At 40.8% G+C, this 26,226-nt stretch overlaps 1 protein-coding gene and 1 long non-coding RNA gene across 3 annotated transcripts; both read right to left on the reverse strand.

Annotated features, from left to right (window-relative positions):
- Window positions 1–999: 999 nt before the first annotated feature.
- LOC128139340 (uncharacterized) lies at window positions 1,000–9,825 on the reverse strand. Its single transcript, XR_008234331.1, has 3 exons — window positions 9,533–9,825; window positions 5,496–7,959; window positions 1,000–1,194 (listed from the first exon to the last, which is right to left on the reverse strand). It is a non-coding gene; the product is annotated as an uncharacterized LOC128139340 (long non-coding RNA).
- A 1,169-nt stretch (window positions 9,826–10,994) lies between these two features.
- OTULIN (OTU deubiquitinase with linear linkage specificity) lies at window positions 10,995–24,815 on the reverse strand. 2 transcript variants are annotated; one of them, XM_052781487.1, is made up of 8 exons: window positions 24,575–24,813; window positions 23,365–23,700; window positions 19,481–19,554; window positions 18,548–18,642; window positions 17,136–17,279; window positions 14,721–14,846; window positions 13,396–13,665; window positions 10,995–12,680 (listed from the first exon to the last, which is right to left on the reverse strand). In XM_052781487.1, the coding sequence occupies exons 1-8, from the start codon at window positions 24,682–24,684 to the stop codon at window positions 12,486–12,488; spliced, it is 1,350 nt and encodes a 449-aa protein (XP_052637447.1). In that variant the 5' UTR covers window positions 24,685–24,813; the 3' UTR covers window positions 10,995–12,485. The 2 variants fall into 2 exon arrangements, with proteins under 2 accessions (XP_052637447.1, XP_052637454.1); XM_052781494.1 differs by lacking the exon at window positions 17,136–17,279 and having other exon boundaries at window positions 24,575–24,815.
- Between the last annotated feature and the right edge of the window lie 1,411 nt (window positions 24,816–26,226).

Genomic DNA, 26,226 nt, shown 5'->3' on the forward strand with positions numbered 1-26,226 from the left:
AACCCACAAGGAGGGCAAAGCAAAAATAAGCTATTGTATCTGCAGATGAAATATTTGAGTACTGTACTGCACTTTTGCAGTTAACTCTCTAAGCAAAAACATCTGAAACCAGCAAGCAATTGCATCTATTACCAGCTTCCCCCCATCTCTCTTCATGTGCATCATTCAGCATTTAAAAAAAAAAGCTACCCTTTCTAATAACTCCCCTTTGTAATCAAGGTAATGCAAAGTAAATACTTACTCTTATGTAATAAAACAGCTTGGCCTATCAACAAATGAGCGCATGTAAATCTCCTCTGGATGTATTTTAAAATTGGAACAACAGCTTTATCCGTGATTCAGCAAAAACGCAACAGAAGAGCAAAGAAAACATTGCAAAGCTGAAAAAAAATTTAATTGCATTAATTTTTAATGAGAATACTGCCTGGGTGGAAAGTAAAGTGCATGTACACGTGCAGAAAACAGCAGAGCCTGCAACTAACATGCATTGCTCAACTTTGTAGTTTGCTCTCCAAAGCAGCACTAATGTAACTTTGCTTTTGTGTCCTATTACGATAAACAAAAAACCCTTCCTAAGCTATAATGAAACAATTGGAAGGCTACAGGCAATAAGTTTACTGGTTACTTAGGTCAACTGATTTTATCCGCAGGGTTTGCAAGCACCACAAAATTGCAAAAGCAAAACCTCCAAAAAAAGTTGAAGGTACATAATGCATTTTTGTAGATGGCGTACCCTTACTACCATCAACAAGCTTTGTAAAATAAATCTAATCACTCTTTAAGTAACGCAGTTCAAAGTGCACTTCACTTACGTTAGGTTTAACAAAAATCTACCTGCAATGTCTCGTATATTTTTAAAAAGCAAATGCACAAGATGCAAAATTCAACCTGTGTTTTTAAACTGGGCAGAAACCCCCACCACTGTCATAAAGGCAATCCAGCTTGGATCATGTCGGGTTTTGATCTTTCAGAGCATTGCTTTCACTGCTCCGTTATTTTAGATCAGCTTTTGGTGTTGCCGCTTCCACCTTTGTTTCTTGAAGCCAGAAGCCTGAGGAGGGTTTGCGGTAAGAGACGCAGGCATGGCTGGAGAACCCCAGAGCTCCTCTGCTGAGAGGGAGGATGGCTTGAGGCAAGAAGCACAGAGCTCCTTTAGAAAGATGCAGTTTGATGGCTTGTCCCTCCAGCGCCGGGCTGTTTGGAGGAGGAGAAAAAAATAAGATATTGCCCGTTGCTGGTGGACTTGAAGTTGGGATTGCAGGCAGTGTCGGAGCCCCCCGCGCTGCTTCTGTTATTTGTTCTGCATGTTACGGGCTACAGAAATCCAAATGGGAGCCCAAGGACTCAAGTCTGCCCGGTGGAATGGCTGAAATGGGTTTAGCGGTGCTTGGGCAGCACAGCCTAGCAGCGTTCCCACGCTCTGAGAAAGCCTTGCTTCATTTATATTGGACAGAAAACTTCGGGGAGTGCCCGAGGAGGAGCACATGGGAGCAAGCGAGTGTGGAGGAGTGAGTGTCCGTATGCGGAAAGGGAGGGAGAGGTGGCCAAAAATGAGTTGAAGTGTATTTTGCAAGCACCCCTCACTGCGTTACCCTGCAAGGACCGTACTGGTGGGCAGAGAACCGTAACCCCTTGTCCTGGTTTCAGCTGGGATAGAGTTAACTGTCTCCCTAGTAGCTGGTACAGTGCTATGTTTTGAGTTCAGAGCGAAGAATGTTGATAACACTGATGTTTTCAGTTGTTGCTCAGTAGTGTTTAGACTAAAGTCAAGGATTTTTCAGCTTCTCATGCCCAGCCAGCGAGAAAGCTGGAGGGGCACAAGAAGTTGGCACAGGACACAGCCAGGGCACCTGACCCAAACTGGCCAACGGGGTATTCCATACCATGTGACGTCCCATCCAGTATAGGAACGGGGAAGTGGGGGGCAGGGATTCACCGCTCGGGGACTGGCTGGGTGTCGGTCGGCGGGTGGTGAGCAATTGCACTGTGCATCATTTGTACATTCCAATCCTTTCATTATTGCTGTTGTCATTTTATTAGTGTTATCATTATCATTATTAGTTTCTTCTTTTCTGTTCTATTAAACCGTTCTTATCTCAACCCACGGGTTTTGCTTCTTTTCCTGATTTTCTCCCCCATCCCACTGGGTGGGGGGGAGTGAGTGAGCGGCTGCGTGGTGTTTAGTTGCTGGCTGGGGTTAAACCACGACACCCCTTCATTTACCACGCTTAGCAAAAGGTTCACTGGCCTTTAAAGGTTATCGGGCAGTGTTACTGGGTAGTAGGTAAAGCGGATGTTTTTAGTGCTAGGAGCGCAAAAGACAGCAAATTTCGCCACGCCTTTTGCAATGGAGAAAGAAGCAAGTGTCGCACATCCCGCTCTCTCCATCTTTGCGCAGGGCCAGCCACAAGATCACTCTAGAAAGAAACTACAAAGGTTAAGCCACACCTAAAGGGCAGAGCAGAAGACGAGGACTATTTTGTCTTCACAGTGGGAAATCATCGTGGGGGAGAACCAAACTGTGTCGAGGTAATCCCCAGAAAGTCTCTCAAAGGAGGTGCAGTTTCTGAACAGAGGTTCAGAATAGCTTTGACCACGTCATGTGAGGTCAGGTTACACCATTTGTAGAGTAATACTACAAGGACAGCAGGTTCTCCAATCTCAGAGAGGTGCTCTAAGCATAAAATTCACTAATGCTGGTGAAAGATATTGGGTACTACAGGGAACAGCACCACAGAAAAGCCTAAGAATACTGAACTCATATTTGCATGTTCTAATTGTGCCTTTGGGGTCTCTAAAATTGACTTGTTTTTAGTTTCACGGAAATACTTTTAAAATGGGAAGCGGGGAGTAGTGTCCGGAAGCAGCATCCTGAAAAAGGGCAACCCAAAGTCTGAGGACTCTTGCTCGGGAAAGAGGGGAAAGGGTGTTCGGGGGGCCTCGTCTTTTCCCGACCTGGCTCTCTGACCATGGAGTATTCCGCAGGACAACGTCTTGTTCTGTTCTCAGCAGGCTTACAACGCTGAAAGAGGCAAGAGCAGTAGCTGGCCACGCTTCAGGGCATGCTGCAGTTGCATTGGGCTTCAGGTCAATTATCTAAACACCCTTCTGGAGAGAAAAAGCCCCATTTTTTCAGTTCATTTCTGTAATTTGAAGGTAAATCTGAGAACTAGGCAAATGCGTATTTCACCTGAGAGGTATCGCTTGTTTTTCATTTCTTTCAGAATATCTTTCAGTATCAGATTCTTTCTTTCAGGATAAAGCTGTCTTTATGCAAAGCAGTGTGCCTAATAGCCATCCTCGACTACTTAAACAAGTCAATTTTGCAAGGACTGTAGGTGTCAAGCCAGAACACCGTTTGGGACTACAGTACAGGGATCCTAGATTTTAAACGAAATGTTACCTCATGCATCATTTTCTGCCATACTTGTAGCATTCCGGTTGATTTCTCCCAAAATAAACGTTGCTTTCTGTAATTTGTACACATGCTAAAGCTACTGGTTTGGTTTTTTAACGACCATTTTGCTTTGCTTTACACATGTGGGTTTTCTCTAAACTCTAAAGAAACCAATGAAGGTTAAAACTTTGTACATTTTTAAAATGACTGCTAAGGTCAAAAGTATAAAAGTACGTGTTGCATTAAAATTGAGTGCTGTTTATGTATTTAACAGAGATGTATGTTTTTGCATTGTTAAAAAGAATGATCTATGCTTTCTCTGGGGGAGGATCTGTGCTCCAATATTGTCCAATAGCTTTCATATTCTAACTACTTTAAGTAAAGTTCTAACAGTTTGCATATGATTCATGATTCTGATTGCTTCTGTTTTATTAATTCTGATAAGCTGACATGATCTAAAGTGCTCTTCTCATTTGGAACAAGCAAAATATACCTCCTGGTGAGAAATTAATCCAACACGCAAATTATTTTTGAATTACGAGCATGATGCTGCTAACTGCAAGGTCTGAACTTGAAGTTAATGAAATCCAAGGGTATCCATAAAACGATGCAAGACAAGCTCTTTATTTCTACAAAGCCTCCAAGTGTTGTTGATACAGAAATACCGTGGTCAGAATACTTTTTCCACACCAAATCTAAAACTTTTATCATTCCCGTTAAATAGACAGTACTTAGGGGAGCATTATTCTCATCAGGCCAGGGCAAACTTAAATGTCATGAGAAGACGCTTCCTCCATCCATCTGGCAAGCCACCAAAGCTGTTCTTCCGAAGCTGTGAAAACATTCCTTAACTGAAACAGTTTAGTGGTTGATTTTGAACAACTTGGGTGTCCCTTGGGTACTCCCGAACGACCGAATCCATGCCACCCAGAGCCAGGGACAAGGCTGACTATGGGACCACAGCCTTAAATCTCCCTCCTGATGGGACGCTTGAGCACCCACTATTTTTAAAAAGGTCTGGGAGAGGTACGACAGCAGGGCTTTGCTCATACCCGTGCCTGACCCCTCCAGGACCCTGCTGCCCCAGCTCCCCTCGCGCCGGCCCACGGCAGAGATCCAGACGATGCTCTCGGAGAGAGTCCAGCTTCTCCAGCCTACAAAATGGCCTCCTCCCATACCGTCTTCCCTGTGACGGGGCTGGGAATGGCAGCTATTTCTCCTGGCCCTCGGTGCGGGACTGTCCGAGATCTTCGGAGACCCCCAAACCGGCTCTGCCTCTTGCCATGTCGGGCTCCCCCTTCCCACTCTCCAGCCATGGCTGGAGGAAGGGTCGGCTCACGTCTGGTCGCCTTCCTGCCCAAGAATAGGAATGCCGAGTGGGGCCGAGGACATAATTAGGGTGTCTACCTCGTTAGCTGCTGGCACCCGCCGCTGCCTTCCCATGGCCGCTTGCAAAGAGCGCGGCCTGATCTTGTCCAGCTCTCCCTGCTGAGAGCGTGGGCCTGGCAGGAGGCCATGCTAAAAAAATAAGAGAGGGGGAAAAAAAAAAAAAAAAAAAAAAAAGGGGAAGGGGCTCAGATAGGGCGGCTTGGAAGGCCAGAGCCTGTTTGGAAACAGGTATGAGGATTACTGCCACGCTGCTTCATTTTGAGCAGATTGAGCGAGGCCAAAAAGTGCAAACGGAGTCACACGGGGTGAGTTTGGCTTTCTCAAACTAAGCTTTCTCTTTCAGGGACCGCATAGGCTTTATTTCTGTCTCCCTAAGCAAGAAAGGGCCAGATTGCAAGCGGGTAAAAAGACAGACATGCAGTACGGTGGCAAAGAGCATTATTAATTCACCTTTTTTGCCTGTAGTCTCAAAAGTCTTCCCTCCCTCCCTCCTTCCCATCAGCAGACCCTCCTCCACCAGTAATGAGGACAAACAGCTCTTCCCGCGATGAGGTATACCGAAATATAATCCAGTTAAAGCCGGCCTCCTTCCTCTGGGACACTTAAAAGGTGCGGCATCTTCCCGTGTCTCATGGGCAAAGGAGCATTTTCCCAGCAGCTGGAGCCAACTTACAGCCAAACGGATTGCTCGGTGCCAAACCCACCTTACTGCGAGCTGGTAGTTAACTCGCACATCATCCAGCGCAGCATTTCTTTGAAGAACCAGGTGTTTCGGTGGCAAGCCCCACCGATGACAACGTAGCCCCCGCGCTGCAGCGGGAACGCCTTCACGGCCGCAGCTCTTACACCTTTTATCCCGGTTCCTTGAAGGAAATTTCACACCATTATTTCCTTTTTATAATATTCCCTCTTATATTCATGGGGTGGGGTGATGGGGGATGTAGTAACACCTGGACCTTTCATCTGGGTGTCTTACAAACCAGGTGACTGTGGAAGCCATCACAGATTTGCTTTAAACAGCCCTACACATTGCTCCAACTTTTTTTTTTTTTTTAAATAATGGTTCCAATCACCTGCTACCTTTAAAAAGGCACTCACTTATTTTGTGTAATTAAAAGAGGGGTTTTTTTGTTTGTAGCATGGTTTGATGAGACAAAACCCAGCATGTCTGAGCACAGAGAGCTCTACAGAGGGGCTCATCAGTAAATGAACACCATGGAACCACTTGATAGTCTAAAAGTAACATTACTATTAGGCACGAAAAGCTAGTACATAAGCCCCGTGTGCCAGCCCCCTGTGGCAATACCTGCAGGAGGTCAGTGATGCTGCAGCTGGGTGTTTTCTGGGGACGATCTTAGGGGGCCTGAATGGAAGATGAGAGTCTGAGGCACACAGCAGGAGACGGCACGGCCTGCCACTGTGCAAGTGCTATTTAATGCAAGGGAAATAAACTGTTAACTCGCTGAAGTTTGGGGGTTTTCTTGGGTTACTTGTAAAAATCCCCTGCCCTCCTTCTTTTCAACCCTATTAGCCAAGCAGCTCAGCGATGACCCCCAAAGAAATTTTATTATTGATTCTTCTGCCCCCCTCAACAATATAAATTCAAAAGACACGCTCAGGTGTGAGAACAGAAACTGCTGTTAACTCCTGCTTGCTGGCTTGCTGAAAGGAACACAGTCCTCTAAAATGCAAGCACACTCGTGATGCAGTTCGTTACACCTTGGCACAGAAGCCAAACTTTGGCAGCAAGAGATGAACCTGCCTAGAAGCGGCAAGAAGCAGGCTCTCACCCAAAGCTCTTACTTTCAGCTCCGCAGAACCACTCTTTGAGCAAAACATCCAGATCTTCTGCTGTAAAACAAATGCCAAAATTTTACACAATGTTTAAAAAAAAAAAAAATCCACTCAAAGGGGCCTCTCGAAAAAGTTTGAGTGAAACAGCTGCAGTTTGCAGATTTATGGCCCATCCTGTACATCCCCCTTGCTCAATATAATTTATTATTTCTCTTAACATTTCATGAAAAAAAAAAAAAAGAAAAAATCTTATGATGCATAAAACATTCAGAAACATGAAGAAAGTAGCAGTCCAGCAAGTGCTCTACCTCTAAAGACATAGCCTGTTATAGTTATATCCATTACTGTACGGATGCAGTGTTTTACACTGAATACATTTCTTTCAGCTAGAAATAATTTTTGTCATCTCAGCAGTTCAGGAACAACAGTATAGGCAGTGATAGAAGATTATTATCAAGTTTATTCTGTTTTTCTAAGCACTTTAAATCTTTATAAAACATCTATGGCTAGAACTGGGGGTTTTGCCCTTTATAATAAGGACAGTAGAAATAGAATATGCTTTGTGCACCTGCAAACATGGTTAGAAACTAACCAGTTTATACATTTTAAAAGTTATTTGATTTGCTCTTGGACGATCCAAGAATCCAACCTCACCATTTCTCAACACACATTATTCTTGACACTATATAGCCTCGTGTTTGTGTAGAGTAAGCTATCCTAGAAACGCTGCTCAGGATTTGCACAGCATGTCTCAGCTAAGCTTCTAATTCTTACAGAAAATATTCTGGCTGTGAAGATGCGTCAATACATCAAATGCATCAATACATCACCTGAAGGTTTGGATGAATACCTAAACAAAACCAGATACTTCAAAAACCAAAGAGAGGGCACACTACAAGTTTCCGCACCTACTAACAGATTCTTATTCAAGGTATAAACAGATGAACTATTTGATACGCAAAACGATTAAAAAATTAAAGATATCAAAAATCTCAAGTCCCTTAACACTTCATTTCACAGTATTCCACACATCTTCAAAATGTCTTTCACCTACCTATGCGCTATTACTTTTAACTAATATATCCCTTCACACGAGTCTATAAAGGTAAGCTGATGCTGCTAAACCGTGATCTTTTGAGATCACTGGATCAGAAGGAAAAGCTTGTTGGTCAGACTATATTTACTAAGCATGACTGGTATTCACGTACCCTAAAGGCGGGTTGCATTTGCTGGAGTACCAAGGTGAAGCGACGAGTCAGCAGATCCCCTCGCTGGCGCTTGGGAAGGAAGGGCTCCGAGTTTACCCTGAGCTAAAACACCAACAGCTCGGATCGGGGGTCAGCTGTAGGCTACGAAGGGAACATTTCCAGCAAAATGTTCTGTGAAACACAACAAGACCGTTCGAGAAGGACGATACTAGTTTCATAATTATTGCAGCAGCTTTTCTTTTTTTCTTAATAGAAGATGGGTGGGTGGGTGAACAACAAATCTAACAAGGACAGTGTCTAAATTCTGTCCCACCCCAGCAAGCTGCGAACACTTGCAGAATTATCTGACTCTAGAAAGGTAAGAGAGAGAGGGGAAAAAAAGTACCTACCACATTCAGCCTATGTAATAACAACTTAATTTCTATAAAATGAGGAGTTTGGGTTTTTTCAATCAAAAAAAAAAATTTTTTTTTTTTGTCAGACTGAAAGCTTGACACTGAAGAGCATGTGCAGAGGCTACCTACTGCAGTCCCTGTCTGCTGCAATAGCCCAAAGGAAACCTATCACCTCAAAGACCTGGTAGCCAAGCGTCTAAAAAAACAACGCCAAACCCCACAATTCCAAAAAGGGGCAAATTGGGCAAACAAACCTCTGGAGGAGACAGCTGGTGATCACATTCAATGTGCCACTCCTTCCTTAGCATGCCACCGTATTCACCCGCCAGCCCTGCTCAAACTGGTTTTAGTCAGTACTGAGTAATTCTTCAATGGCTCAGTAAATCTCAGGGTGGGTTTTTGCCATCCCATTGACTTAAATAAAGAAGTAAGGGCAACTCGTCAGCACCCATGCAGAAATGAGCGCTCTGGGGAAAAGGGACTGGAGCACCGCCTTCCCCGAGAGGCCTCTACCACGCTAAACCTTCCCTACTTCACTTCCAGCTCTGTGGAATTAATAACATTTCCTTCCCATTTCTCAGAGGTTGAGGTTCTCCTCCTCAAGAAATATTTATAAATGGAAATATTCTTTGAATCTGTCTGGCTTGAAGCACACTGGTCGATGTCATAGCACAATTATTCATCTAGCAGCAAGCTTCCAGAATGTCGTCTTCCACCGTTACCAAAAAAGGGAGCATTCGTGAAGTACATTTGGCCATCTTCAAACATTCTTGGTCCTATCCTGCCAGCTAGGGTGCTGGGAGAACAAATGGCAATTATGTCCAGAAGACAACAAGATGCAGGGGCTGCACAACCAACACTATTAAATATTAGGGACATGAGATCACGAATCAAGCCCTGCACTCAATACACAATGCAAGAGCTCCCTCTCCCTGCTTCCTCGAAGACCTAAAATGGGATATATGACCACATCCACCATTCTGGCGAGATGATACAAGTTCCCACCTTGCTCTTTGCCTTCCTTCCCTAGTTTTTGATGACAGGGCTGTCGTGGTCACACAAAAACAAACTTCGCTGAGATTTGGTCAAGCTTTGACTCAACTATCTGAATAAAGTTACAGTCCTGAATCGAACACACCCCCATCTCTCCAGACAGCCAGGTTCTGGGGTGAGCTCCCACAGGACATCACCATGCTGGTTCCAGCACAAGCTTCTCGGAGCCGTACGCTGCCTAAGCTTTGCTACCTTGCCCGCCGCAGCTCCAGCTCAGCACATCTCTACCCGCAGCCAACTATTCCCACGTGGCACAACGCAATTTTGTTCCCCTCGTCCCAGCCCAGCAAGACCACCTGAACCTCTTTTCCTCCACACACGGAACTTCTGCTGTACGCTTCCAACAACAGAAAGGAAGCGGGAGGGTAAGTATCCACCAACTTTGAAACATCTTTCTTACTAGAAGATCAAAGAAAGGCAAAAGAAAAGCTTTGTGTAGACCGCAACTGCTTTTAGTGGAAAATACATACATGCTTAAAAAGCAATCGGATAGCCCAAGTCAAAGCACTACGATAGAAAGCAGGATGTTTCTATTTAGTACCTGAAAGTATGCTAAAATGGTTCTGAAGAACACAATGAACATGCACCGCCTCCTTCTCCAAAAAGCATATGGGGGGGGGGGGGGGGGGAGAAGTTGGACCTAACAATGATGTTAAAGTAGGGATAATAAAAAAGATGGGCCTAAAGTGGACTTTTTTTGCACAAAAAGCACACTAAGTACAACAGCCAGAGTAAACTTTCTTTATCTCTACTGACTCCTAGGAGCTCACATATTGCAGTATTAAAAATCTGGACTGTACCTGGCAAAGTATGCCAGGTGTTGAGTAAAGCATCTGCTTCCTTTAGTACACTGATCTTGAAGTACAGCAGCTATTATAAATTTATTCACCTGTAAGACTCATGGACATCGGGGTGGGGGGCAGAATTGATTTGACCTCTATTCCTTCTCCTTTTCCATCGCTCACTTCCACTTCATTCAATTTACAGACTCTTTCAGTTTATCCAGCAGAATACAGGGGAGTGGAGACCCAACAGAAAAGGAGTTATTTATCCATTGTATAAGTCTAGATTAAAAACTGTCAGCTGTCAATTTTATTTTTTTAAATGAAGTTAAATCAATATACTGCACACCACAGTACAGACTCATTGCTCATCTCCAAAACACGGATGGAACATACAAAGCAACATCAGTTTTTCTACTGTTTGTTACTCAACTTCTGCAGGAACAATACGTGATGTAAGGCATACACATACCTTGTGCTCAGTCCTGCACTTCTCAGTTCAACATACAAGCTATGTGAATTGTTTCCATACCTAATGGCTGCAAACTCAGTCCCTAAAAAGCCTCTGCTTTAGAGGCTTTTGTCATACATTCAGAGCCATTGCTGTAAATGTATGACAAAAGATGCCTTTTTCAAAGAGGTGTTAAGTTTTAATCTCAAGAATATATCACAATTAGAAGACATCAAGGTTTAAATAATTCCAGTTATTTAAATCAAAAGTACAACTCTGATAGAAGAGTTCAGTGAGTTGCAAAAGTTACTTATTTTTCTTTCCCCTTCAGCATTACTTGGATAACGGTAACTCGGGGAAATTTTTTTTGCTGCCCATGTGCAAGCAGCAAGCCCATAATTACTTGTTTTACATAGGTTACTATGCTTCGCAGCTTTCACTAACTAACTTGAACAAGGATTTCAAAATTAAAAACTCAAAAATATAAAGCTAGAGAGAAAACAGGCCATAAACCAAGAAACAAAATATTGCCAGATGAATTGGTTTATTTTTCATTACCTTGTAGCTCCCAGAAATTTTCAGTAACAGATCAACCTAGTTGTTTTAAAAGGCAGACGTAAGTGTAACACTGAGTACATGACAGACCTCACGAAGATGTGTCTAAAACACGTTTTAGAATATAGTAAATACACATTCTCATTGTGTAATTACCTTTCACAATAAAAGTTAACAAATTAAGTAGAACAAAACAGGAGAATTTGAAGTTTTGCATGCCAGAAGTTTTGCATGTCATTTCCTCCAGAATATTTGAATGAAAAGTAGTTTTTATAATCTTATCCCTTTTATACAAGAAGGTCTTCCAAGAGAAGCCAAGTGATCTGTCTATGACCAGCATTTCCTTTAAATCAACCTTCAGTCTCTTGTTCCCAGACTCATCTGTAGGACATACTTCTACTTTAAGCTAAAAGGTGAAGGTTTTATTATTTAATTTTTTTTTTTTTGGTATGTCAGCACTCCCAGCATCTGAAATATTCTGTATTCCTTCAACTTAAAGCATAATGAATAATTCTAAACAGAAACAGAACCTCCCACCTACTCCTCCCAAGAGTGGAGAAGTTGCACCAGAAGTTTACTTCCATCTACTGCACTCCCCAGACAAATTAAAATCCTGATGTTCTCCACAGCAGCTGCAAGCGAGGATTAAACCTTACAGGAACAGCAATATGAACATGCATGGAAGTTAGCGGGCATGTGGTTATCTCGTACCAGCTATCACAACTGAAGAGGGAATTCTGTGTAGGTTTTGAATTTGTGACCTACTAACAAACAACTTTTATACTCCCTTACTATCAAGCCTCTTTGCCATGATGCTTTCAAGGGGTTGAAAGGGGAAGAGCTCTTTAATTCCAGTGTAACAGATGACTGGCTGGATCTAAATAAGAGACAGTCATGTCAGAAAAAAACCGAAAGCATTAGAAAACTTTAAATAACATCTCTCTTATAGCATAAACCATGGAGGCATTAAATTCCAACTGCAAAAGAATTATATTGTTTCCTGAGACCCCAAATTTGTACAAATTGCTTCTAAACAGCATTACAAATATCAGTCAGGACACTGCCAGCTTACTTTTCCAGAAATTTCAATTCATCATTATCTCATCATTTCAGGGAGCAGAAGGTCAGCTCATGTCTTACTACAGAGCCTCACCTATCTTCTTAAAAGAAGGAAATCTATAGTTTTTGCATTCCTATTGAGAGTAAGCCTTTCCAAAAAAAAAAAAAAAGGATTGCGGAAGTTTCCTTTTTTTTTTTTCCTGGGCAACAAAAGCCATACTTGCAAAATTTTTACTCTTTAAGCTAGTACCTATTTGATATATTAGTTCAGATGTGAACTTCTAAAACATGGATTTCAAGTTGTTGTAGATTTAGTAACGCAGATTTCATCATTGTCCTGTTTCAAAATAGCACTGGAAACCTCAATAAGCAGCATCGGTTTGTCTGCTAAAAATCACTTGTTTACAGCATAGTCTCTTGGCACATTCTGACTGGAATATTGTAATGTCTGTCATCTTCAGTTATGAGAGTCACCACAGGCCAGTCCTCCTCTGGTTCATTGGGATAAAGTGTGATGAATTCATCAGTACTGTATTTATACAATCGATACACTTGGATGGTATACTGCAGAGCATAAGCAAGGAGGAACATTTCCACCTACATTGGAAAAAAGCAGAAATACAACATGTAAAATTAAACATACCTTTTGCAAGATATTTCTCATAAAAATACTAAACTAATACCTATCAGATGTAATTTTTCAAAGAAAAAAATATGCAGAAAAGTAAATGAGAATGCATATACATGAGCATCTCCAGTTCAGCGTCTCAATCATTCAAGCCATTCTTAATTTGCTGCTCAAACACCTCTAAGATACCATGCCTTCAACATGGAGCTCTTCAGACCCAACAATGGCATAGTAAGATATTAGTCCTAAAGAAAAGCTACTTTATACAGAGAATCCCACTTCCCTACTGCCACAAACAGGTAGGAAAGACATTCTCTCACATCAGTATTCATCCCATTAAGTCACTAAACCAGACAAGAATGGGTTTCAGGCACTGATCCTTTCTCTTTTAAAGGGTACTCTGAACTCCCTGGCCAAGTAAGAAGCAGACTGAAAGCCCTTACAAAGGCTGTTGATACCAGACAGAATTCAGAGAAAGAAGCTGGAAAGTCTCTTGTCTACTACAGTGGCAAGCATATCCTGTTCTAAATAACAATCTACAAAGATTACCAAAATAAAAAAATCTAGTCAGCACAAAAATATACAACATTACTTATTGACTAAACTAGCCAGCAAAAAAGTCACCACTTGAAACAAAAACCTCCCAAAGAGGAAAATAACACTGTAAAAACAATCTCTCCTTACTTGTTCAAGGCCTCCGCTGTGACCAATATGATTCAAGTGATTATGCATTAACTGACAAGGGTTGCTAGATGTATCCCGTGCAAACAGTAACCATGAGAAGACAGGAACTCTCCTTCCATTTTTATCATCATTGTATAATTCAATGGCAGTGTTAAGCATCAAAAATTTCAGTGCTTCATAGAGACTATACTCCTCCTCTTCATTTTTAAACAATTTATCACAAGCTTCTTGTTTCTCAATAGGACCCTTGATTTCACTTATATTCTTCCACTACAAAAAGAAAAAGCAAAGACACCACCACATACAACATGTATCAATAGCCCTCACCGTGCAAGACCTGCAAAAAACCACTTGTGAATTGCCAGATGCACAGCACAGGCACTCAGAATTTAATTTATGAAGGGATTTGTGCCCTTTTAAAAACACTCAGGAACGTTTCCACAGCTGTAGTCCTATCAAGGTCAAGTTGAGTTAAATTAGTCCTTAAGCAAAGCAAAAGGAGGGGATGTTGGAAACTGTTGCAAGGTGGCAAAAAAAATATTGTCATGGGACGATAAGCAATAAGATAATAACCCGTTTGTTTACTGTATCATAAATCCTACATCCTTCATATTCTTTACATTTCAGTTACTCAGAATGCATATTTCATTCCTGCCCTCAGAAACTGCATGAATGCAGCCTTTAAAATATTCTTAAAAGCCTTCAAGAAAGAGAATATGCATACACAGTAAGACAGGAACAACTGAAGAGTTTTTAAATAGGTTCCAGAGTTTTAAGGAGGGGGAAGATGGGGCTAGGTAATATACTATGACACCAAAAGGGCACATTTTCCTGTTACATTAACCCAGAATAAAAACGTATACATGTGGAAGAAAAACTACTCTTTTGAAATTACTTCAGCATTATTCTGGGTTGGTTTTTTTTTTTTTTCTTTCCATGACCTGTCCAAGGTAGCAACAGCATTTATCCATATTATACATCATTCCTTCAAATAAATACAAGAAATAACAGAGGCAAAATGTTACTCGGTTACATTAATTTCTTCACTGAAACCTGTCTAACTAATAGTTTTCTGCAGAGCTCAAAAATTAATTCCAGCATCAGGCTAATGGAAGCAGCGGAAGACCAGAAAACTCCCATAGATCTGAACAGACGTTCTTTTCTTGGGTTTGTTTTGGTTGTGGGGTTTTTTTTTGCAGTATACATACAGAAAAGTGACTTTTTTCACTAGTGAAAGCATCCTTATGCTAAATTCACCACATTCAAAATTCTTTGCCATTTTTCTTATTTGCAAGTGACCAAGAATAAACAAATACTTTTCTAACCTTCTTCCTTAGAAGTATTAAATATTCTTTAATTTCATCACTTATTTCTCCCATCTTCCTGCCCAGTTTCTGCTTTAGCTGCCACTGCTTGATCCAGTCATATTTGCTCAGCAAGTTTTCAGGAAGCTGGAAGTTGAGAGAAGAAACAGCAGCTTAAGTCAAAAATCTTGAAAGGAAAAGCCACCAACTTGCACGTTATTATTTTATTTTATCTATTTATTTATTTTTAAGATTTTGCACCTTAAAACGATCCCTCCTATGTTCTTCTGAACAGATGTCGTACTAAGATGACCATAACTAAACACAACTGGCTCTTTATAATACTTGCTGGATAACAGTCAGAATAGTGGTCTATTACTAGATCTAACCAATACGTAAGCACTGGAAAAATTAACCACTCTAAGTTACTCGTGGCTTTTATTTTTTTTTAAATTTTTTTTTTTTTTTAATTAAAAAACCCTCCAGCACCAGATGACAGTGACTACGTTTGAGAGTGTCCCTGAACCAGGAGAAGGTTAAAGATGTCATGACATCCACCAGATAATCCAGAAGTCTTGGTAGAGTGCAAACTACTTAGTCCAGAACACACAAGCTGTGTTTTCTTTTCAGGGTACATAATTAAAACACTATGGGACTGGTTTTCTGATAAAGAGGAAAGCAGCCTGGGGATTAGTTGATGCATCAGATCATACTTTAGCCTCAGAACTGCCTCTTTTACTGCTCGCATGCTACACCTGCTCAGGTAAGAGCTTTTACACTTCTCTTGAAGGACATCCTGGCAGTTGCATGCCTATTTTTTTACCCTCATTTATTAACTTATTTTACCGCTAGAACTGGAAGAGCAACCTTGTGTCTCACAATGAATTAAATATTTGGCTAGAGCAGCACGTATCCTATTAGCAGCCAGTTTACATTTTATCAAATTAGTAGTATGTCCTCTTTAATGGCAACCAAGTATTTGTCAGATATACACAGACCTTCCCCCATCCCTGCCCAGTATCCTATGCTAATTGGACATATAGAACTAAATAATCAAAGATTATATTCCAGCAACTTCTACAATTAGAAATGCACATGTAAACACTGTTTTCAATGAAAAACAAAACAAAACAAAAAACCCCAAAAACTTTTGTTAAAGTTGTACTGCTAGCTGTCGCCACACACATTTCTCTTACCTGCCCTCTGCTTTGATGCATTAACAGTTTATCATTTCAATCAGTTCATTTTATAGATGTACACTTTTTTCAAAAAAATGATAATTACCCTATGACACATTTTCCTCTATAAATCAGTAGGAAAAAAATAGGTGAGCATCATGAAAAACTGCAAAGTACGTAATTTTTAAAAGTTCGCATGTTCTTTAAAGGAGCACTGGGAAAGTATCTTCTATAGTCTGATAATGTGAAGATGGTTGTCAGCTGGGAGAATTTTTTTTTTATGAAACGGAAAACTTTTAAAAAAGTACTGGTGCACTAAGAAACTTTTCACAGAGATATTTTTATCAGTAATTACAAGAACATATCACCAGACGTTTACTTAATGATAGCGACCACAATGATAAATTTTAAGATCGCCTCTGAAGTTATACAAAAACGTAGTAAGAGCAGTGTGATTCTACCTGGACTGCTAGCCTACAACACAGAGTCTGCATCGGACATTCATCATTTACATTTCCAGCAGCAACCTGGACAACTGGAACCTTACTTCCCTGAAGTGGGCCACTTTTGTATAGGCAGCTTCTTACATGTTTCTTCCATGTTCACTGATATCACCAAATGAACTTTGTTGACACAAGACAATTTCTGGAATATTTTTCTTCTCCTCTTAGTAGGACACCTTGCTTTGCTTATGATGGCAGTGCCCCATAAGAACTGTTCATCTCAGGTTGGAGTTGTTCTTACACTTATTTTAAGTAACATTTAAGACACAAGGAATACACACATTCTGAAAAGCCTACAGCACCCAATTTGTTAATCCACTTTCTAGAGAAACCATATATGGCACACGCGAATACATATGATAATTTTGAAAAGCTGGTGGTTTTTTCCAAGTGTGCTTAGAATAAGCTGTCTATATTTTTTGTTACTACCAGCTGTCCTGTGGGAAACCTCTTGCTGCCATATTACATGCAGTTAAGAAGAAATCAAGAGGGCAAGATGAAGACAGACAAGTTACATTACAGTCGGCAGTATAGTAACGTACATTACAAACTGGAAACTAAGGGGACCTGGACTCAATTGCAAGTTGAAAGAATCACTGTAAACCTACAACCAAACTGAACACTACCACTTCTCAATTCAAGGGATATTGCAAAGTGAGCATATATAGTATAATACAGAAATGAGATCATAAAATTATCAAACAGGTTAGAACCAACATTCCTCTACTGTCAGAAGATCAGAGTCTGACACCTACCATAGTAAAATCCTCACTCTGCAGCCAGCTTGGTAACTGGCTAGCTTGGCTTAGTGCCTGGAAAAGAGTTGCTCTGAGAGCACAATAGTTGTCACCTCGTACTCTCCTTATAGATGCAAACTTCTGAGCAACTGCTTCATATCCCTAGAAAAACACAAAATCCAAATAACATGAAAGCATTAATAAAACATTTTAAGATCATGCACTGGTATCATAAGAGATACTAGAATATTAGTATCCAAATGCTAATACTATTAAAAAAAAAAAAGGGGGGGGGTTGATCCACTATCCCATTTTGGAAGTTCAAATGCTTTTGTCACAAATTATGCTTTGAAAAAAAACTTCCTTTAGTTCTGCTGAATAACAAACAAGAAACCAAAGAAAACTAAGTAGATAATTGGTTGTGGTGTTTATTTGATGACAGTGCAGAAATATCATTGAAATGTGGGTAGCTAACCTACTTAAGTTTAAAAAAAACCCCAACATATACACACAAGACTATAAATCTAAAAATGTATCATGCTTACAAGAGGTTTCAGCAATAGTTCATTCCATTTACCCAATATGCGTCACAAGTAGGTTGTTTTTGCCTCAGGGAAAATTTGCGTTTACACTGAAATATCTTGACACATGCCTCAGCACATCTGTCCCCTCCCTGCTGTTCCCATACATACGCTTTTAGCAGAAGCAGCAGTGTTGAAATATAACTTCCGAAACTCAGTACGTCTCTTCAGCTAACCTAGCAAGAGCCAATGCCCTGTGCATCTGTATTTGTCCTACTAATCTCTTGAAGGTGACACATGGATCTTTCGATTTATAGAAAGTATTTTTTAGGTTTACTCATACATACCGCTAAATTTTCAAATTGTGCTGAAACACCAAAACAACAAAATACCCCCAACCAACCTTATGCTTTATTTTCTACCATTGTAGCTCAAGATAAATATAAGAAAACTAGTCCAAAACCTACAAAAAATAAGAATTCAGGAAAAATTTAAGAAAAACTGAGCCTACCCATTAAAGCTCCCCATCTTAAAAATCATGCAATTCACCAACTTCAGTTATTTGCCTTCTGCCCAAAAGTTTGATTATCTGCTCTGCCATTTCAACAGCCCACAGAAATTACCATTTTATGGTAATAAACCAAATTTAAAACTTGAATTCAAAACAGTAATGAAGAACAGTATTAATCAAAACCCTACACTATGAACAAGTGGCCTTACTAAAAAACACATTTTGAACGAGTACGAACAAAACCATTTGCCAGTTATCAGCCACTTCTAAGATCAGACACTGGAAAACATTGCTATTGCATTTCCTGTTTTAAAGACTGTTCCCATAGGAAATCACCTACTAAACATACAAATGAAAACAAAAAGCCCAACAAAATTCGACAAAAAGAGAACCGATACTTTTCTCATCCTTTTTGCTACTGGTGTATTTCCTCTCCATTCTTTTGTGCAGTACTCCATGATGTCCATTTCAGGTGAAACACTTAGTTTATATTCTGTCAAAATAGAATATGTAACATTATAAGGACAACTGTGAAACATAACAACATAGAAAAAGCACTGAATTTCTAAATACACTCCATTACTTTAAAATAACATTGGTGCCAAACCAGACTGGCAACACAACCTATAGCTACTAAGTAATTACTAGTATGAGAGGCAAAAAAACTGCAGCTTGCTCTGAAAATGACAAGTGAACAAAAACAATGATGTAGTCCAACAAAATAAAGAACACTCTGCTCCTCTCTTCTGGAAAATATTAATTGGCAAAGAGTAGAAATTAGTAAAGTACTCTTCATTTTCTTAGCAATCAGAAAAATATTTGACCAAAGTTTCTCCTCTTCTTTCAGCAGCCGGGCAATAAGGGAGAAAGATAATAGATCTTTCTGAATAAGCCAGAAAAAAATGGTAGAAAGAAGAAATACAGTTTTCTCTTGGAATCCCAACAGCCTTCGTTCCAAAACAGATAGCACTAAGGTTATCAAGGGATCCCAGCAACAGATGCTGCTGTAATGACTATAAATCAGTAATTTTCAAGCACAACACTCATAACATAGGTTATATGACTGCTTTCCAAAGGATTCACATTCTCTTGTAAAGTAACTATAGAAACATGGAGGAAAAAATATACTAAGAGCAACTAGTTTTATGTAAAATTGATCTTTTTGTGAATTAAACTGTACAACGTACTCAGTCGTGATACATAACTTCTATTACACACAGAGACATCTGTGCACAAAAGTCCTTGGAAACAAGGGTGTCAAATCATCACAAATTAAGTGCTACAATGAATTGTAATATTGTACTTAAATGCCAAACAAAGTTCAAATGTACCTGAAGAGCTTGTCTCACAAAGTAGTACTTTCTCTCTCTCAATTTCTTCTGCATCACGATACATGTCCTCCTCACTGCAATAAAAATCAACACATACTTCATGTAACAGCACAAATCTTGTAGGCATTTACCTTTTCCCCTGTTTACAACTACAGGCAAGTACTTAAGTCTTTCTCCAAGTATGTTTTCAACTCCATTTGCTTTTCATCTTACACATTTTCATAAAACCAACAGGAGTTCTCAATAAAAAAAGTTATAAAAAAAACCTCTCAATTCTTCCCCTCTCCTATCTATGACACCTATACTGGTAACAAATCACTGCCTGAATTTCTCTTCTTCTGGGTATATGGAGACTACAGAGTACTAAAGTCACTTTGCATTTGTAAATTTTACAGGATGAATTCACAAAAGACACAAGCAAAAATGCTTTATTTGCTGAGTATATGAATACTGCAACCTATGCGTGCAATTAAGAACGCATTACTTGCCAGAGCTTTATATCTACGCTCCACTGGGGCTAAGCAAGCTGCCTAGTAATGAGCAGAATATCATGATGAAAAGTAGCCAGCTATCTGCTGCTGGTTTGAATGTTACGAACTCAAGGAAAACAAAATTCTAAGCGTGCTCCAAACTGCAGCCTACAGGCTAACTGAAATCCAGATAAACATTTCTTCCTCAAATAATACAGGCTTTTTGGTCAGGGTACACAGTCTTAAGAGTCAAATGTCCCCATCTGAGCCTATATACAGACATTCTGAACTCAAGCTATGACCATGAGGGAGAAAATGATGGCCTAAAAGGATATTGTTTTTATGCATAGCCTAGCATTATCAAGAAGAGATCTCAAAGCGAGGGTGTGAACATTACTGTTGAGAATGGAGGTCCATACAGTGTTCAGAAACAGACAGTAAATTGCACACTCCTTTAAATGCGATTGAGTGGCATTTGTCATATAATTAAATCTAGCAAATAAACTTTAAAATCACAGTTTCACAGCTAAAATACTTCAAAAAAACCATACACCACCAAACATATTAGTAAATCATTTAGGCTTACCATTAAAAGAAGGTTACATTGAAAGTTTGTATTTTGAAGAAATTACATGTGCAGAAAAAAATACGTAAGGTTACTATTCATTGCCCACTACTATTAGTAGCTTCTAATCTACTACTCAAAAACCCCCAAACCACAGTGTGCTTGCAAAAGACCAGGAAGAAATTAAGGCAGTGACTCTGCCCCACCTTACCCTACTAAGAGAGGACAAGCAGTTAGGAAGACTGCAAGAAAGGGTTTAATGTTACCAGCTGGTAGTTAGATTACTCTCATTAAAGCTGAAAGAATACACTGGTAAATTGTGGCTCTGTATTTCTTTTTCTTTATATCAAAACCAGCTTACTTTTTTAAAGTAACATTTCTAACCCATTTGCATATATTTCCCTTGAGAACAACAACAAAAAATTTAGTATAAAGACAAATATAGGTTAATACCAGGAAACTGTCATCCACTATGCAGTCATATGAAACTAGTTTAGTTTTTACTCAAGTTTCAAACCTTTAACTTTCAAACTGGCTTTCCTGAGTGCTCAAGTAGCTGCTTGAAATCTGATTCATAACAATACCAAATAATTCTTGATTAAAAGAGAAACAATAGATGAAGTGGATATTAAACACAGTACTCTATTTATGGATTACTACCTGCTGAGGAGAAAAATCACAGAAATACTTATCCCAAGTCCTTATCCTTGTTACAGTGTGGCACTGGACAAACCCCAACTTCCATGCATAATCTTATTTTTCAGCAGAGATTAAGGTCCATTAAGGTTTGCAAAGAGTTTCAAGAATACTAAATAACCTTGAAAATACTATGAAAAAAACCCCCCAAAACCTCAGTATCTGACAGCAGCAATCTCCAGCCTAGCTTATCTACAAGTTAAGTATTTAAAATATAAAGCAACAGCCTCCCCTCTGAGCATGAACAAACCTGCTTCTACAAGCAATCCCATGGGAGGTGGTGGGGCAGGGGGAAGCGATACTTTGGGATACATCCTCAAATACATTTCGGTTATAATGCACAAAGAGAGAAAGTGCTCAACTTAGTAAACTAGCGAGGTTGCTGAAAAAAGAGATTTGACATAGAGTAAGCAGCATCATGTTCCTTCCGCGGATATTACCCCATCTTCTTTCTGGGAGTTGACAAAATAGAACCAATAGATTCAGAACGTGCAGATTAGCATCCAGGGTAAACAAAGTACTGCAATTTAACTGAGTTGTTCTGAAATCAAGGTAGCCAAGAGGTGCAGTCCATCTGCACAGGCACTCTCATTTGAAAGTTGAAAGTGCATCTTAATACTGTTCTAGCATAGCAACTGTTAAGTAAATCTGTGGAAACTAAAGCCTTTCCCCATTAATCTTCACATTAATATTTGACAATAAAGTGAAAATAAAATAACAGATGGAAAAGAATAATTAAATTTATGCACAAAAGAAAAAATAAAATAGTGCATAGTGTTGTGTGTAAACACTTAAACTGTTGAACTAGTACATCAGATTCTGCTGAACCAAAGACATGAAGGAAAAAAAAAAACAAAACAGGATGTCAGATTTTAAGAGTATCCTGGGCCGGCATTTTAAAAACAAACAAAAATCCCACCCTGCCAAAAAACCTAAACCCCAACAGGTTAAGATGACAGCAAGCAAAACTAAGCCGGAAAGAAGGGAAAGGACTATGGGCAAAAATATAAATAGATTTATACCAATAGATTTGCAAGACTAGAACTCCCAGTATTGAAGATACCATACGAAAGGAAAAACAATGCTGAAAGTCTTCCATTTATTATCATGAAGGGATGAATACTTAAATTTTTTTATGTCAGACTAAACTCATTGCTATTAATAGTTCATGTAAGGGCATATTAGATCAAATAGAATTAGTATGCCAAATAGCAGCTAATTTAAAAATTCAGGATAAAGATCCTTATGTACCACACTCTTGCCAACATATGAAATTCATATAAATATGTATTAAGCGTATCTGTGTATTAATGTTAAATGTACATTAATATTAAAAAAACTCATTAACATATTAGATTGTGCCAGTGCTTATTTAATTAAATTACAGAGTAATTTAAGCATGAAATAAGGTTTTTTAAAGCATCCTTGAAAACACGTACTTATTTTTAGTGACTTTTTCACTAAGTCAGCACTTATTGTAGATTTTGGATGTCATCCAAAACAGTCCACTGGCTACCTATAGAAAGAGGATTAATTAGAAATCACTTTCTTCTCTTACTTCATTAATGTATTCTTCAACCACATAAAGCCACTCTCAATGGGCATTAATTTTTTTTTCAGAAGTTTGGAATATCTTTTTTTAAAACCTTCATATTTTTTTCTTCCTCCAGATCCCAAATATTCTTGTAAAGACTTCTACTCTCAAATCTGAATCGCACAACTAAATTTTTGCGTCGGCCTGTAGCAGGAGGTTTAGAAAAAACAGACAAACAAAAAGCTGAAGTGTTAGGATTAAAAAAAGCCTTTGTCAGCACTGCACCTACCAAAGTGTTCCCAAGGTTAAAACCAAGCTACCAGAGTACCTGCCTTCAATTCTTGGTTTCCCATGCTCTGCATCCTACCCTTAAGAGCTTAATGTTGCATCAGTCATTCCCTTAGATGGGGAAAGACAACCACTAATAAACTATAAAAATACACCATTTATCTAAAGGGCGAAGGTGGCCTTCAAAGTTTAAGATTTGACGTTTAGACCTATTTCACTAAGACACCAACATATATGAAATTATGCCAAGAAATTCAATTTGCCAAACTGAAAGTACCCCTCCCTTTCTATAGAAAAGTTGTTACTATATAAAAAAAAAAATAATCCTCACCTGTCCTCAGATGACTCCATTGCTGAACAACTACTAGACACAGGTAGATATAGTTCACAATTTCTAGAGGCATCCTGATCTGTCACAAGTGATTTAATTATATCCGTCTTCTCAGGTCTCCCAGTACTGCTGTATACATAGTCTCTTCTAGTTTCCGATGTAGATTGCTCTTTCTGGTCAGTAGCTGCGCTTGCTGCCCCAAGTTCATTAGAAGGAACACCAACTTCCTTTTCGTGCTTCATCAACTGTATGGCAACGCTCTCTTTTTTCTGTGTCTGTTCTGCACCTGCAGAAAGGCTGGCTGGTTCTGTCATCCACCCTTGAAAATTATCCTGGCTTTGAAGAATGGACAAATATATGAAGAGTATCTCTCACAGAAAACAAAAAACATACATTTTAAGAAAATTACAATACGTCAATAGTTATGTTGTTATATTCTGAGGATTCAGAGGGCACTTATTCAAAAGCAGGAACAAAATCCAGAATAGTTTCGTAAGACAACACAGCACCCAAGCTATTTTCACTCATCTCCTTGGCAAGCCAATTTCGTTTCTTACTGAGGCTAATCTGTGCCAGTTCCTCAAACACAACCCGCACTAGAATTAGCAACCTGACTGAACGCTTGCTCTTCTCAAGGGGCATTATCACCTAAAAAACCGAGGATTAGCAGAAATCCCAAGGAACCAAGTATCAGTCCTGCAAGAGAAGCATTTTTACAAACTCACTTGGCGCTCCATAAAACTTTCCACCGCGCGAGGACTATCGCTTAACAGAAAACCCACAATCTTTGTTCCTTCCAATACGATTTCTAGGTTGCGATGAGACAAGACCTTCTGCGACCCATTCCAGTAAGTTGTCCAAATGCTTAGGATGTGCCTCAGGGATATTTACCTTAAACTGATGCACACCCCACCCCCCGCCCCCAAATCACGGGTTGCTTTGCAGCTGCCGCATTCGTGCTCTGGACAATTCCACTTTCTACCCTCAGGTTAAAGCCTCCCCACAGACCCCTTCTCGCCCAGAAGTCACCCTCCCTTCCCACTCGAGCCCTGCCGTACCGAGCCGCCCCACTGGACCAGCGCTGCCCGCCTCCTCCCCACCACTGCCAGCCCCGCTCCCCAGGGACGGACGGACGGACGGCCCAGGGCTCCGTGCAGCACGACCGCCAGCCGTACCCACACCGCGCAGGGCAGCCGAGGCCTACACTCACCTTGCCGGCATCCTCCGTCCCGCCGGACCCCGGGCAGCAGCCGCGCCCCGCCGAGCGCAGGAGGCTGAGGAGGCCGCCTCCTCCCTCCCCGCCCGCCGCTCGCCGCTCATGCTCGACGGGCCGCCCTTTCACCGCCCACTAGGGGCCGCGGCTACAACGGCGGACGGCAGGCGCCCAGCTCCGCCATCGCCGCGGCCCCGGGCCCTTCCACGGCTCCCCCAGCGCTTCCGCCTCGCCGGCATCACGCCGGAAATAGCGTCGGTATGTACGCGCAGCAGCGGGCGACGGCCTTCCGCGCATGCGCGCTGGCGCCGGAGGGGGGCGTGTAAAAAATATTGCCGCCCCGCCCCTCCGCCGTCCCTACGACTGTGGGCCTGCTTGGCACGTGAGGGGAGGGGGCGATACCAATGCCGAGCGGAGGGGGGGGGGGGGGAGAGGCACGTGACCCCTGAGTCCGCAGCGGGCTTTCCCCGCTCCCCCCCGCGCCCGGCCGCGGTCGCGATCGTCCCTGGGGCGGCTGAGGAGAGCGGCGGCTTCGTGAGGGGGCGATGGCGGGAATGTCGCCTGCGGGGGCGGAGGGAGCCTCCTCTAAAGTCATCCGACCCGGGCAGGGAAGGGTTGTGTGTGGTTTGTGCCCCGGGTTTCTTGGTTTTTTTGTGCCTGTAACGCAGCGAGCTTCCAGTCAAGTGCCAAATCACTACTTGAATTCACGTGAAATAAAAGGCGTTCACTGAAAACCCCCAAGCCAACTGAGAAGGTTCTGAGAAGCCAGAACCTCCCAAACAGAGGAGAGGGGGGGAAATAATAGCGTTGCTTTTCAGTTGTCAGATGCTCCATACTTGTGAGGAAGCCCAGTGCTGTAAGGATGCGTGTGTACCTGGCAGCCATTGTATGGAGCGTGTCTGAGGCTGGAAATCTCTCTTCCAGGAGCAAAAAATGCATCACCAAGTTCTGAGGCACCTTCATTAAACTCCAGACAGGATAGAAACCCGCACACAGAGTAAATGATAAACCTTTCAAAATTACGTGCTACTCGGAGTTAAGCACACCCAATGCTGTTAGAGTACTGAGAACAGTGAGAAGGAGGAAAGCTGTCTTGTGGTAGAAAAAAGGCCAGTGAAGCCTAAGCATTTTGGAGGGTGTTCACCTTGAAATTGAGCCTGAAAATGGAAAAGTATTCGTCTTCTTTCTGGAATTTCCGTCATAAAAATACACTTTCTCTGAGTAATGCGAGTGATGCTAAGACTGGGGGGGGAAATAACTACAAACATGCTGACAGTAAAGGAATTTTAATTAACATAATTTTTTAAAAAATAATCCACATATTTAGAGTATCAAACAGTATAGGGAGAACATTTTAAAGGTGGAGGTCAGGTAGTAAAACCTATAAAAGGCTAAAACGGCAATGATAAGTAATTTGCAACATCATGAAACTTTGAAGTCACGTAAAACCGATAGACTTTTTTGTAAACAAGTTTTTTCTGTTTCTTTTATCCTTGAGGCACAACAAAGTATCATCATGAATGTTTGAAAAAAAAGAAAAAAAAAAAAACATTACCTTAATCTTTTCTGAATCACTGCTCTTCCTGTGGATTAAATCTGTGTTGGATTGCCCTTGACTATGACACCTCCTTTGAAAAAATCTCTTTGTT

The sequence above is a fragment of the Harpia harpyja genome, chromosome 1, assembly GCF_026419915.1.
Source record: "Harpia harpyja isolate bHarHar1 chromosome 1, bHarHar1 primary haplotype, whole genome shotgun sequence".
NCBI lineage: Eukaryota > Metazoa > Chordata > Aves > Accipitriformes > Accipitridae > Harpia > Harpia harpyja.